The sequence below is a fragment of the Corvus hawaiiensis genome, chromosome 2, assembly GCF_020740725.1.
Source record: "Corvus hawaiiensis isolate bCorHaw1 chromosome 2, bCorHaw1.pri.cur, whole genome shotgun sequence".
In the NCBI taxonomy this organism is placed as follows: domain Eukaryota; kingdom Metazoa; phylum Chordata; class Aves; order Passeriformes; family Corvidae; genus Corvus; species Corvus hawaiiensis.
Genome location: NC_063214.1, coordinates 89,398,647 through 89,413,233, shown reverse-complemented (window position 1 = coordinate 89,413,233; position 14,587 = coordinate 89,398,647). Strand labels below are relative to the sequence as shown.

At 40.1% G+C, this 14,587-nt stretch overlaps 1 protein-coding gene and 1 non-coding gene across 4 annotated transcripts in view; both read right to left on the bottom strand.

The window, feature by feature from the left end:
- Positions 1-1,783: 1,783 nt before the first annotated feature.
- SLC9A7 (solute carrier family 9 member A7) overlaps positions 1,784-14,587 on the bottom strand; it is an 80,978-nt gene continuing 68,174 nt past the window's right edge. For 2 of the 3 annotated variants that reach the window (XM_048324641.1, XM_048324630.1), the window contains 3 exons: positions 12,552-12,634; positions 9,257-9,362; positions 1,784-3,533 (listed from right to left, as the gene is read on the bottom strand). In XM_048324641.1, coding sequence (XP_048180598.1) covers positions 3,285-3,533; positions 9,257-9,362; positions 12,552-12,634 — 438 coding nt within the window. In that variant the 3' untranslated portion in view covers positions 1,784-3,284. Of the gene's footprint in view, positions 3,534-9,256; positions 9,363-9,393; positions 9,675-12,551; positions 12,635-14,587 lie in introns of those variants that run through there. The other variant, XM_048324650.1, reaches the window with a different exon arrangement.
- LOC125322279 lies at positions 5,428-5,613 on the bottom strand. Its single transcript, XR_007201932.1, has one exon. It is a non-coding gene; the product is annotated as a U2 spliceosomal RNA (small nuclear RNA).

Here is a 14,587-nt window from a genome sequence, read left to right as displayed (position 1 = left end):
GGTAGTTACTGGCTGCTTTTCTCCTGGATGGTCTGCGTCTCCTGGTCATGGGTTGTCTTCCCTTTCTTCTAAAGTTTCAGTGGGTTATGAGTTCAGTAATTTTGGAGAGGAATACTCCCTGCTGATGCATCTATAACTTCTCTGGTTTCTCCCCCAAAAAGGTCCTCCCCCAAATGTTAAAGAAAAGCATATGAAATTGAGGCTTGAGAGTATCCAAATTCCATTCCCACACTTGTGCAGAAGCAGACACCATGTCTGCCAAGGCTGAGGTCAAGCATGTTATTCCAGGGAGCTGCTTCGGAGTTAAAAGAAACACTGAACCTTTCTTTGAAAGGCATGTGAAGCATATTAGTTCCTAGGGGTTTACTGTCCAGGATAAGACTAAAAGACACTCTTCTGACCAATACTGTCTAAACAAAGACTGCAATTAGAGTTAAGTTGATATTATACAAGAAGGACCATGCCAATCTGATTAACAAAGACAAAAAGCACAGAATCTGGCCTCCTAAGTAGCATGAGCAGCTCACAATATCTGTTAAGGTTGCTAGAATCCCTACTGTGAGATCTTTCCCTCCCCCCCAGGAGTAAAACATAGTAGCCATAATTTCATTAATAATAGATGTAATTTTAACCTTTGCTATTTGTTTGCTTCAGATCAGCTCTTCGGAAGTTCAGCCAAAAAAGAATTTTTTTCTCTCATCCAGTTAAAATTCCTGCAGTCCTTTCCCCAAAGGCAATTCCTTCATTGTAAAAGTAAATACAATATTTTTTTTGTCTTTTCATAGGCCAGAAAACATGCATCCTTGGAGTAGGGGTAGACTTGGTCAAGTACCAAGTATGTGATACTTCACCCTTGCTCAGGCTTATCAGAAAAGCCAGCTTACAGTGCATAGTAGACATGTAACACACAGTGTAAACACACTTGTCATAGTGTTCCTCCTTCCCGATAACTGGAGACGGAGCAGCAAAGCTACTCCTGGAGCCAGCGTCAGCAGTGCTTGGAACACCTCTCACGGAAAGCACCCTGAAAATTCCAGAGTCGTGCCCCTGTTTGTAGCAGTGCTCTTGGCAGTCACAGGATCTGCACATGGCCCCTCAGCTTTAACTGATAAACTGCCTGTGCTCCCAGGGAAATGAAGAGAATTGGCATTTTTCTGCAAGACACGTGCAGCCTGAAAAGGAGTTGTTCTGCTCAGCAATCCTCATCAGGGTTTGTTACTCTGCATCATTTACCAACAAAGCTTCCCTCGTCGAAGTCTGTGACTTCGTCATGAGGGGAACAGGAGGAGCACTGATCTCTTCTCTGTAGTGACCACTGACAGGGCCCAGGGAATAGCTTGAAATTGTGCGAGGGGAAGTTTAGGTTGGATATTAGAAAAAGGTTCTTCCCCCAGAGGATGGTTGGGTACTGGAACAGGCTCCCCAGGGCAGTGATCACAGCATCAGCCTGACAGAGTTCAAGAAGTGTTTGGACAATGCTCTTGGGCACATGGTGTGACACTTGGGGATGGTGCTGTGCAGGGCCAGGAGCTGGACTTTGATGATCCTTGTGGGTCTCTTCCAACTGTGAATATTCTGCGATTCTATATTGGTCTTACAATTTTTCCACAAAAAGACTCCTGGTTTCCTCGTGTGTCATTTCTTAATAATGTGAGACAGTCATTACAGATCAATACCCTTTATAAATTTACCTTGGAGGGACAGACAGGGAGGTAGAGCACTCATTAGAGAACACATTTGAAAGAAAGCAGACACAACTGCAAAGTTTCTCTGCAGCAGGAAGTTCTTGTACTGAGGTTAGCCCAATAAGTTTAATAGTTAAGGAAAAACAGAGTGGGTATTTACTCACACATAATTTTATGAGAGGAACAACTGAAATGGCAGCAAGAAAAACACACTTTTTGGACAAACTGATATTACATCACATTAGTGGGCCACAGAAGTCTTTACAAAAATAAATCTTTTGAGACATGAGAATGAAATCACATTTTAGCATGCTTTAAATAGCTGAAAGGCTCTTCAAAGCATACATTTTCAGCTATTGGCAAAGACAATGATTATCTTCTCATCTGGAAATTAAAAAGCATTTAGCAATAAGTTAAAGCTAGCCTACGTGTAAGTGGGCTAAAAACTAGTCAGAGATTTTTCCCTTTTCACATTTAGGATGATACTACAGTTCATCACTTCTGTAGCTTATGTGCTGTTGTGCAATGCCCCACTGAAGTTTCACATCTACTCTGCGAAAGAGAACAAGGGTAAACAGCTTTCTTTTAGGATGGTCACAAATGGTAAAAACAGTAGTATTTGTTTGTTGAATTTGATGTTTGCTGTTTATCACACACAAGAACTGTAAGCAGAGTCCATGGATTCTTCTGAGCAATATGAAACCTCTTGGTTCCATGCAAGTTCAATACTGCCTCTGTCTCTCTCTTTTTTTCTCCCCTTCTCCTATCTGCTGTTTTCCCCAGCCCAAGTTTCCAAATATCTTCATATGCAAGAAAGTTTTACTTCGTCACTGCTACCCGAGAGAGCCTGGCTCCAGGCTCATGTCGGCTTCAGGTACATCTTAGACCACAGGAAGCTGGATGTTTTTCTTTTGAGGCACTAGAAGTTAGGCTAAGAGTAATAGTCAAGTTGCCCAAAGCTCAAGGGACAAGTAGCTCTCATTGCCTTCCTATTTAAACAGCTGGCCAGTGAAGAAATCTTCTTTTCCCTTTTTTTTCCCTGAAATAGATTAAGTACAGTTTGCCGTAACAGATTCCCCAGTTTTTCATTCATGCATCTGTAGTCCCAATGTTTACTGTCTCATTTCACTTGAGTTTCCTCAGCCTCACAAGAGAAGTTAACAATGGATCTCTCCACATTCAGATACACACACAATCGTCTTTGTCTCTTAATTATTATCAAGTTTATAGTTGTCCTTTCACATTCTCAAGCTAAGCCAAGACAAGCTCAGTTCTATGACAATGTTTTCATGTACCTCTCTTCAGAGAGAGAGCTGCTGCAGCTGAACAAGACAATTGCAGCATGCTAGTTATACTTGGATTTGATAAGCAGTTGGAAAGAGGAGAATAACCAGTTTTCTCATTTGTCTATTTTCAGACATATAGAAAACCCCACTGTCAGCATCTTGAGTAAAAAATAGGTGACATCTTCAGACCCTAGTAAAACCACTTATGCATGTTAACTTGTTTAAATAAACACCCCCACCTCAAGTGACACAGTGGCCTGCAGTCTTCCTTGATCCATTCACAGAGCAAGAGTTATTTTTACTGAGTCAGTAATCATGCATTGTATTCCAGAGGAAATACTAGCCGGGTACCCCTGCTTGTAACTTCATGATCTGCTGCTCCCAAATCACGTTCCAGTGCTTCCTCTGAACTACTTTTTGTTCTCCTGCTATCAAGGTTAGTGGTAGCTGTATGGGGCCCAGAAGAACCATTTGCAGTTATTGTTGTATCACCATATGTCACGGTAAGGTCACCATCATTCAGAATAAAATCAGAATCCTCTTCTCTAAGCTGTTCCTGATTCTGAAAAAAAGAAAAAAAGAAAAATCTTTATACAGCACTTTTATTTGCCCAGAACGTAACTGAAGGATTTACCTATATGTCAATACAGAAGAGATAAGGTTCCACCTTAAGAAATGTTAAAAATAACCTTGAACCCAGTGTTTGCAAATCAGCTTACTGTTCCCTGTATAACTACTGCTGATGGGGAGAGATGAGAGGGAGCTGAAGCCAAGAACTAGGTTATGGAACGGGTAACCCGGGATTTAGTAGCACTGTAAGTACACCAAAAGTACAAGAGATGAGTGGTACGTATTGGGTTTTGCATGACAATTTAGAAGGCAGTACAGGACAAAGACTGGAGATCAAGAATAGTTGAGTCACTCCAGATAGAGTTGCATCTGCTGCTAATTAGTCAAAGTCATTAGTAAACTTTTCATGCAAACTGATAGGAACTCATAAGGCCCAAAATCTCTATATTCAAGGATTCCTCAACATTCTTTTGTTGTACATCAAGAACTAACAATATTCTTTCAAACTGTCCCCTTACTTTTACCTGTTAATAAATAAAGAATTACCTGACCTAGTTCTTGGGAATACTCCTGAGCCATAAAGGTTGGATACAAGAAAGTGCTTGCTTCATAGTTTTGTAACTAGTTCCGATGTGTTTTCTTTTCAAAATCATTTAAGAAAGTGGCTCACAAAACCCTGTGATTTTTTTTGGCAGAGATGGAACGAAATATATAGTCAGAGAATAGAAATTGCTGAAGTGTAATGAAACACTTAATTTCTCTATCACAGCATAATACAACAACAAGCAATTGTACCGTGTTCCACTGCTGTTTAACATGGTAAAACAAAAAATAGCTGAGTTGGTCAGAAAATGGGCTTTCTTCATATTGGAAGGAAATTCGAATCAGTACTATAAACTTGCTTTCTTGCAACTGAAAGCAATTATTTCCCCACGTGAATGGCTTAGCAGGAGCTGAAATGTGTGTGTATTGCTGTTCCCTCAGTAGGCTGGACACCAATCAGGCTAAGTTCTCAAAATACATTATTTTCTTCCACTCCGGCAAAGGAAGGGGGGCATGGGCCTTGTGAGATGGGATGTCTGTGATCAGTGTGAGCAGAAAGCCCTGCCTCTACTGCAGAACAGGAGTTCAGGGCACTGGAGATTGAAAATGCTGATTAACCTGCCCATGATGAAAAATGCAGCTCCTGGCTAAATAAAACTTCCTGGGAAAGCTTCCTGTCATTATGTCAGAAGATAATCAGACAACATAAAGCAGCAGAAGCCTCTAGATGATACAGAATATTTAACTAACAAGGAGTAGAAGAGGTGTCAGGAGTTTGCCAAAATCAACGAAATAAAGGGTGCAGTTCAGTGTAGGGTGCAAGACAAGCCCTACTTCGAAGGAATGCTAATTCCTCAGAACCTTCATGGCATCCAAATTTATCATTGCTTTTTTGTGACAGGGTTAGTCTGATAGAGAGCACTGTTCTCAAAGAGCAATACAGCTTAGGACACTTGCTTTCTTTGTTTGCAAAGAAAACACTGAACTACTGGCACCATCTTAAATAGAAAAAAAAGGGCAGAAATTAAAGGTTTCAGCTATAATTGGCAGAAACAGCCTTTGCAATCTTTTAGTTGCAAAAAAAAGTAAAAGCCTGAGGTACAAGACCAAAATTATTTAAAGGGTCACAAAATAATCAGTTTAAGAAAATCTGCTATCTGGATATATATTGCTTTGAAGAAGAGACATTCAAATAGGGATGAAAATCAGAAAAATGAGCAAGGAGCAAGCAGTTTGTGACTGTTGACTGATTATGTTTTTAAAAGTCGAAGAAGCTGCAAAGGTCTATCACAGGTTCCCTTTCATGGTGTTTGCCCTTAGAGAAGCACCAAGGAGGGGAAGGCAGGGCTAACAGAGCACCAGAAGGTACTGCTGTACCAGGGCCACATGTGAAGTGGCTGCAGCAAGCTCCCAAAGCACCTCCTGTCTCCACAATGCTATAGAACAGCAAATCCTTGCAGCCACCTATCAGATAAGAAACTGGTAAGAACACACTACACTTGAGCTTCCCCAAAAGGCTGAGAAGCTCTTGGAAGCACGATACTGAGAGGGTCACAGGCTTTATACTACATGGCAAGTCCTACCTCAGTCTTCACTGGGTTGTCCCAGGCTACATTTACATTTACATAAACATGATCAGTTCGAGAGAAACACTGAGCTTTCTCTCAAGGTAGTGAACAAACATTGCCTTGTACAAGCCAAGTTCCACTTAATTTTTTCCATTCTGAATAGTATTGCAAGGAGCATGCATTTTATTTCATATATTTCCCCAGAGAACACCCACAAAAAATCTTATGTACTATACAGATTTACTATGTTTGCAAACAAAGAGGATGGTGAGTAAACCTATCGTGCTTCATGCAGTGTGAGCAAGTCTTTCAAGAAAGACAGGAAATATATCCAAATAGATCCACAGAGACTTGAAGTACTCCCAAGAATAACCCTAAACAGGCCTCTGCAATCCCCTACGGTTCTGTAGGAAAAGCTTCAATTCACTCTGAATAACACAGGTCTGAACTTCACTGCTTAAACTGACACACTGGAATGGCTAAAGACCTGAATCCAAAACTCTGCAAAAGCCTGAATTCTGCTTTGGTGTGCTGATCATAACCTTGAGGGACCTCCCTGCAGTCTATCCTGTTTGTGGTAAAAGCTGTTCATGCTCCTAAGAATGCATACTGGAGATGGTTTTTTATTATTAAAGCTTATTTAAAATGAGTTACTGCTTACAAAGCCAGTCTTTATTGCCTCCTAAGACAATGTAAAAAGAAACACAAGCAAAGTACAATGCATGTGTGAAGTGCTGGCAGTCATCACAAATGCTGGTGCTGAACACAACACAGGCACCACAGATAACAAAACTTGCATCAGAAGTTACTTATCTCATGGTTCCAAAATGAAAGCATCAAGTACCATGCACGCAAAATATATTCCAACTTAAATCTGATGCTCCATTTAGTTTCTCTCTTTCTCAGGTAAATTTAAATTCACCAAGGAAACTAAGCAATTTTTGCTATGAAGCTAGAACCATTAAGGAGGGGGAAGAGGGAAGCCTGGCTGAACAGTTTTCTTACCCATTTTGAGAGTTATCTCGTCCAAAGATTGCAAATTAAGTTTCTTCACTGGGCTTGCAGATTTATAAATTAACTTCAATTCCTTCTAGTTTCATACCAAGTTGTCATACCATGTATGTGCAAGATATATACCTTTTTTAAGTGTGGAAGACAAAACACACCTCAAAAGTAACAACAACAAAAAAGCATCCCCAGAAGTGCTTCTTTCAGTTGGGATAAGTGACTGATAGAACAGAGAATTACTAAAAGTTTCAAAGGACATTTTAAAAGGAAAGGCAAAATAACTGACCTACATCAGTTTGGGATAAGCTGGAAAGCCCTGCCAACTGGTCATGCACGGAAGATAACACCAGAAGAGAAACGGGTGTTTAAAATGATAATTTTCAAAATTCAACTGCTAACTGCAGCAACTTTTCATGCTTTCAATTCTAACTTGTCTGTCTGGGTTGGAAACAGACTATGGCACAGCCTTAAAAGCAGTGGGAGAACATCAGCGATGAACAGTAACATCATCTCTGGAAAAAATCCACTGCACCTCACCCCTGTGGGCTGACTCAGAGCCTTACACATACTCCATGCAAACTGAAGCTTAGAGGACACGATCTCATGCTAAAGAGTAAGTGGTGGGTGAGCTTCATTGCAGGATTATTTGACTTTCAGACTTTCGAACTGCCCTTTGGCATTTAATTAACAAGACCTACTCCCACTTGTGGAAGTGAGAGTGAATTCTAAGTAAGGTTGCGATAAAGTCAGAGGAGAAAAACAAAACAACAAAAGCTAAAAACAATATACAAATATACAGTTAGCATAGCCACATACTTATTGCTTTCTTCTCTATATAGATAGCATAGCTCAGACATGCACCTAGAATGAGATCCAGGATTTCATACTTGTTTGGGAAATATATTTTGCAGCTATGTTATACTTTATTATTTACAGACTTTTTTGTTTTTTGCTTGTTTAACTGAAAATCTTCAGTCTTTAATTCTCACAGGTGTACCATTTAATTTTCCTGGAAATACCTCACAAAAGCACTATTCTAATCAGTTTCTGTCCCCACAAAGACATGGCTGCCTCTGTTGCTTCACCTGCATTTAATAGAAAGGCAAAAATATTCCACAGCTTTTTAACTAGTAATGAAATGTGATAACCAAGTGTTGTAGCAAAGCCAGCCATGTAAAGAAACAAAAAGACACAAAGCAACTGCAGGGTTCAGAAATCCTGAAAAAAAGCTACAAATTAAACTTCAAAATTATATTCTTTCCTAAGACAAATGCAGCACTGCACTGAAATAGGAACAGAAAAGAGAACAATATGAAAGCTCCACATTATACACCTTAACAAAGTATACAACCTTACAAGCATTTTTAATGAAGTTAATGTCGTGTGTGTATCACTGAGCCAATCCATTAAATAATAAGTTTCCACATCTGGTAGTAGCCAAAAATGATGAGTAATGGGGGGGGGGGGGGGGGCGGGCAGGGCAAAGAAAACAAAGATGAGCTCAACTATTAGAGAAAATGAAAGTCAAAGCTTGCATGTTCATTCTGGTTAGATCCTCAGTTACTGGACAATTGCTCTCCTAAGATCATACACAGACAGACATATGGGTAACGCACAAGTAGGATTAATTGGTCTAGGATGCCTTCTAATCTAGACATGTTTTAAGACCTCCAGTGGCATTGCAAAGATGGGAACAAGGCCAATTTCTTGCATTACTAATAGCTCCAAATGGGCAACAGGTATCTCAAAGTTCTTTGGAATTTTTCTATCAGGTACAAGTAAGATGCTAATGATACCCACAAAGAAATGTAGGGAAAGATTTCAAAACTGCAATTAGAATTCACAACTCTCTAGGAAAGGATTAATAGACAACTGGTCCAAGACAACTTGAGCATAGAGATATTAATATCCCAGAGAACCTGCAAATTTGAGATATCCCACATAGTACTATGGTTTTATTTACAAGCAGCTCATGAAAAGTTGTAGATTTCAGAAGCACTGTACAGATAGGAATGCCAAGTATCAGGATCCTGCAAGAGTAATAGGAGAATAGAGCATTAATTATTGCAAGACATGGCTGTAAAGACACTGTAGTGACCTGCTAGACTGAGATAAGTGACTGATTAACAGTTTCTGAAATCTGATCTTAAATTTCACAGTGGAAACAATGAAGGGAAGTGCTACCAGGTTTTTTTCCAGCTGGGTAAATGTGTCAATGACATCTCTAAGGAGACCTCGAAGTTTAGCAGTAACAGGCAAAGAATCTTGTCCAAATTCTTGAGAAGGGATTGAATATTTTGAAGAGATTCACTGAACTGGGTTATTGACTAGGCCTGTAATTTCCCCATATTCTTAAATGTTATTTTTCTAACGTAATATTTGAACAATAAGTTAATTCCTGATCTCAAACAACAGAAGCTTTTGCCTCAGGGGAGAGCATCTTAAATCTTTTCTGCCTAGGAAAACCAGCACTTTCTTGCAGTGTGTCTATCAGACCAGCTGAAACCAGGATATTACCTAAAAAGAAAAAACACTCATTTGCTGAAGTTTAAGAAATAAAAAACAAAACAAAGCAGTATTGAATTGTTCTACTTACATCATAAACCTGGGGACTTGTCAGACAGTGGGCTATCAGGCCACACCAGCTGGGTAGCGTTGTGGTCAACGGAGGGCCACTGTGAGTGAGAATTGGCTTTAAATAACTTAAGTAGTTAAGGAAAACACACCAGTGCTCAAAAACCGCTATTGAAAATAAAGAGACAATTGTACATAAATGGGATTCTGCCTTTGAACTGTGATATACAATAATTGCATGCATAAAGCACCCTCCTAACATTTTCCCCTTGATTGTTTCAAGAGCAGTTTCTTTACTCACTCATTTTCTGCAAGGACAACTATCTAACTTTCTTCTTACGAGTTTCAAACAGTTGCAATGTTTCCAGCTTCTGTGCTGCCGAGTAAAAAGGAGTAAGCAAAGGTGGTTTAGTATTGAAAGGTCCAAGGGTATTTCTGCTCTGAAGAATGGAGCATGGTGTCAAGGTTGCAAGCTAGAGGTAGTAAGGTGACATTCCTATGTGGTTCAACATAGGGAAATAAAAAATTCTGTTCATTCAACATCCTCAAAGCAGTATAGCCACTTGATCTGCTGGTTACTGAGCCACAGAGGTGTGACCAGAGATACTACTCTGGTAATGCTCACAGACATTTCTGCAGTGCACATGCATGTACCACATAGAGTCTCAGAAGGGCAAAGGGAAAACTGTGTGCAAGAACCATGTACCACAGTGTGGAAGGAAAGCAGTGCTACCTAGATTACACTGAGGGGACATGCGGGTGAGAAAGGAAAGTGTCTTTACACCCCTTTTACAGGTCTGCTCTCAGGTAAATCCATACTTTTCATGAGTACTCCACAATGATGATATGCCTGAAAAAAATACCCACTGGCAGGGTGTCTGTTAAAGAGCAGCATGTTGATCTTCACTAGCACATGAATCAATCTGATTATTTTAAATACAAATATGTAAGTTGCAGGCATTCTAGTTACTGTCTTAGGCCTCTAAGCACACAGAGAATCAAGTCCATTTGCAAATAGAACAGTTTCCCTCCCAACCCCTTTAAGATGCTTAGGGCAAAGTGGGGGTTAAAAAGGGGGCTGTTTTAGCAGAGAGCTATCCCTTCCCTGTAGCAGAGCCTGGCATAGCTGTTTACTCGAGCAGAGTTATGCTTCCTCCTTTCCTCCTTCACTAAGGGTGAGGTTACACCCATTCCTGGAAAGAAACGAGCTCTTCACCCTTGCACTCACCCAGGCTCCACGCTATCCTGTGCCAGACAGGCAGCAACTCAGCCATGAAAAAGCAAACCCAGTTAAAGATATCTGCTACTTCATCACAGCTGCAGTTTTCTCCACGTTTAACAGTTGTGGGTGAACCCAGGGAACAGCCCACAACATTAAATGAACTCTGCATTCCACAGGAATGAAGTTCCCACTTATCCGTGTGTACAGAGCTCTGCAGGCAATAGTGAGCTTTGGAACACACTTGTCCATCACTTACTCGCATCTTCTTCAAGTTAAGCTCTCTTGCAAAGAGTGAATTTGGAGACAGTCTGCCTTTCTACCCAGAAACCAAGTGGATGCATGGCAAAAAATATTTTGACATTTAGCCATGGATATAGAGGTTTCAATTCTAAAGATCATCCAATCTGTACAATTTAAGCCCACCTAACCAGTGCTTATCTGAATGCCTTCTTCTAGGAGAAGGAGCAGGCTTTTATCTCTAACATACAGTAAGACAGTTCTGCCTCTTAATTTCCTTGGCACAAACTTCACAGAAACTTTTCCTAAATATTGCTAGTTACCACTGAAAAAAAAAAAAAAGGAATGCACCATCAGGATCCTTTAAGTTTCTGTGAAACAGGTAGTTAGGCTGTAATTTTCTCCAAGCACTCCCCCTGCCCTTGCTGCAGCTGCTGGAGAGGGACTGTTCTCTGTAAGCATCAGCTGAGGGAAGTCAGCATTGCCAACTACTCCTTTCATCAGGCACATCCCTTTTGTAAAGGCAAGGGGAAGAGGACAGCTCTGCTTCCTTCTTAAAAAGGCAAAAAAGAAGCAGTCAGCCACAGTCAGATACCTTCACGCTTTTAACACCAAAATCTCTCTCTCTTTTTTTTTTTTTTTCTTTTAATAATAAAAATTGACCTTGAGGCACTTCGAGGCCAGTCACTAGAACTCAAAGAGTTAACTTGGAATTACGAACATCTATGAATATTTCAAGTAGCACATACACTCCCTTCTGGGCTTTGGGTCAGTACTACTGCATCTGAAAGCATTGGTCACAAATAGATTTTATCCCAAAAAGGCAAGGGCTATTAGGATCCAAATGTTTTCAACATGCCACCTGGGTGGGAAAGCCTCATGCACAAGGCATGGAAAGAAACTACTGTGCTCCAACCAGCCCAGCAGTCTCTCATCAATCAAAGGCCAAGACCCCAGTGAAAAGACTCATATGCAAGCTGCAAGAACATTAGGCACCTATCACAGGTCATTGCGTATATTTAGCTGCCCCAGAATTTACTCGGAATTCAGTGTTGAAATTTCTTTGAGTTTCTAGGTATAAGTGACTTGCTGTGGCCACAAGATTTTCTTTGCCATTTTCTGCTAAGTGACTGTACGCTGTTGAGGAAGAGCAGCTGTATGACATACTGATTAAGTAGATTAAAAAAAAAACCAAAACCCAAACCCACAAGCAGGAAATACAGGACAGCTACACAAAAATTGCTCAGAATCTTAAACAAGGTGGTCTAAATAAGATAATAATATCTTCAGCAAGGTTGTACAGTACTATATACACTCAGAGACACTCTGCTTTAACACCCATAGTAATTTCTGGATATACTTAAGGAGATGAGCTGGATCTCATGTAGTTTTTTTAGTTCCAGAACTTCCTCTTTAGAAATCAACCATAGATTTTGGGACTTCATCACAAAAGCAGATGGCTCTGCAGAGCAATGAGTCGAGGCTTAGACATATACAATGAACTGGAAAACTAGTTTGTGCTATGAGCACCAGTGAAAATGAGAACAAATAAATAGAACAAATCAGAGGACCTGAAATAGTTAATTGTCTGTCTTATTGTTTAGGGAGGTACTTCATCTCCTGGAACTGACTGATTTCTGTCCTCCAGCAAGTGTCACACACCATGCATTAGGGAAAGGGAAGGTCTGACTATTGAGCCAGTGAGTTCAAGCTTTGGTTCTGTGCCTTGAGCCTGTCAAATACTTGAGAGAGTCAAACAGCAGAAAGATCAAGTGCTTAAGGCTACACATGGGTACATAGAAAGGAAAAAAGTGAACACTTCATGCCTTGAAACTAAGCTGTGTGTTCAAAAGGATACTTGTGGTCAAAGCTATACCACAGCCTGAAAAGCCAAGCACTTTCCTGCTTCGTCCTGTTCCTTTGCGCAGAATCTTGGCCATCCTAAAAGTAAGATAAAAACATATTCAATTACTCCAGGCAGAAAAACCAAAAATTATACACTCCAATAATTCATATTATAATGTCCTGTCAAAAGAAAAGACAAATTACTTCAATACTGTACTGGGAATGCAGAAGAAAGCTGTTTGGAGATTTGCTTTATACTGAGTTTACTTTCCTTAAAAAGACCAGAAACAACTGCAGCGAACCGAGCTGTCTTCATTGCACTCAAGTTACCTCAAGTTACCAAGTCCTCTACCACCAAAACCTAAAACCTTATCTCACTGTTAGTATAGGAATGGAAATAGAAATAACTTCCAAACTGACAAATAAGCCTCATTGATATTCCAAGACTAATTCCTATTCATTGCTTGGTTTGCTTCCTTAACTCTAACTCTAGGTTTGACGGTTTTTTCTTAAGCCTCATGCTTCCTTGGAAGAACAAGGGAAATTACCATATCTGATAAATTCTCAGAAACTTGGTGAAATATATCACATTTAAAAGAAACGAGCTTAACAGAGAATCCATATAAAGATCATGATTGAGGGAGGTCATGCAAATCTCAGAAATGCTGGATCAACCTTGAAAGGGCTAATAGTGCTAAACATAATCTCTTAACTAGCTGTGCTGCAAATCATCACACCAGCTGGTCTGCAGCTGCATTTGTTTTTACTTTTGTTACTGTTTAGGGTTTGAATGTTTTGCTTTATGTTTTTATTTTGTTCTTTGTTGTTCAGGTGGGGGGGTGTTTGTGGCCAGAGGCCAGAGTTAAACACAGGAAAACAGAAGAATGCCTTGTGTGAATCATCTTCCAAACTACTAGAAAAGAACAAGAAGGATTATACTGTGTACTTCTGACCTGCAAAAAAATCCATAATCCACCAAGAGTTAAAGCTTAGTACATTTTCACTCCCTCCCCATCCCAAATGATGTATTTTCTTTAAGTGTGACATACTGCTGATCTTGGCTTGGTGAAAGAAAGATGAATCCAGAGGGAGCTGGCTAATGGACTACATTAGCAATGCAATGCACAGCTAAAGAGGGAAACAAATGGGTAAGTTCTTTATGTTTACATGGGAAAAAAGCAAACAAGGTATTTCCACAGCAGACACTGAATGAGAACAGAATACCCATGCTCTGTTTCCCGTTAAAGCAATTCCTCAGTTACTGACAAGCTCAGTCTGAACTGGCCAAAGCCATCTTACCACAATACTGCTTCCTAACCTTGGTTTTATGCAATAATTGTGGCCTTCACTGTAAAAGGTGTTTTGAGGCCTGGATTTCTGGTTGCTTCCAGACAGTTCCAAAACAAAATTCACCCTTACTGGTAGCCAGCTCCACCATTTCAGCATCTATTTTTTGTGCTGGATACAGGCTTTTACAAAGAACACAGAGATGCCAAAGTGCAGTTTCTTCAATGAAAGAGATGCTTCCTGAGCAAATAACTCTTACCTCTACAACATGTAACAGGGAAAGAAAAAGAAAGGATAAAAAAACCAAAAAACAGGAGAAACCACTAAGAAAGCTAATCCCAAATACATGAATCTATCTCCAATCAGCCTGAACACCATTATCATCATACAGCACTTGCTCCCTAAGCATCCTCTAGATCCAAAGTTACCTGTCATTCAACTGCAACTAGTAGGTTCCTACATAAGCAGCCAGCTCTGCTGCTGAGCAATCAGTGTCAAGCAGAACTCTGGAAGAGTGCAAACCAAGGTCTGGACAGAGGAAACTCCAATTTAAGCCTGAGGAATTTTTGAGCTGTTTTGTTTTTTTCCAGATCTTTCACTCCTCCTGTGAACCAACTCAGTTTATAGATAAGCAAAACTGAAAATTCTGCTATGAACAACATTTTTCCAATGATCTTGTTTGCCAATAGCATATTTTAGGGAAAAAAGTCAACTCTTGGGGTGTTACTGATGCACGGAAAGCTTTGCTAAAGATTCACAGCA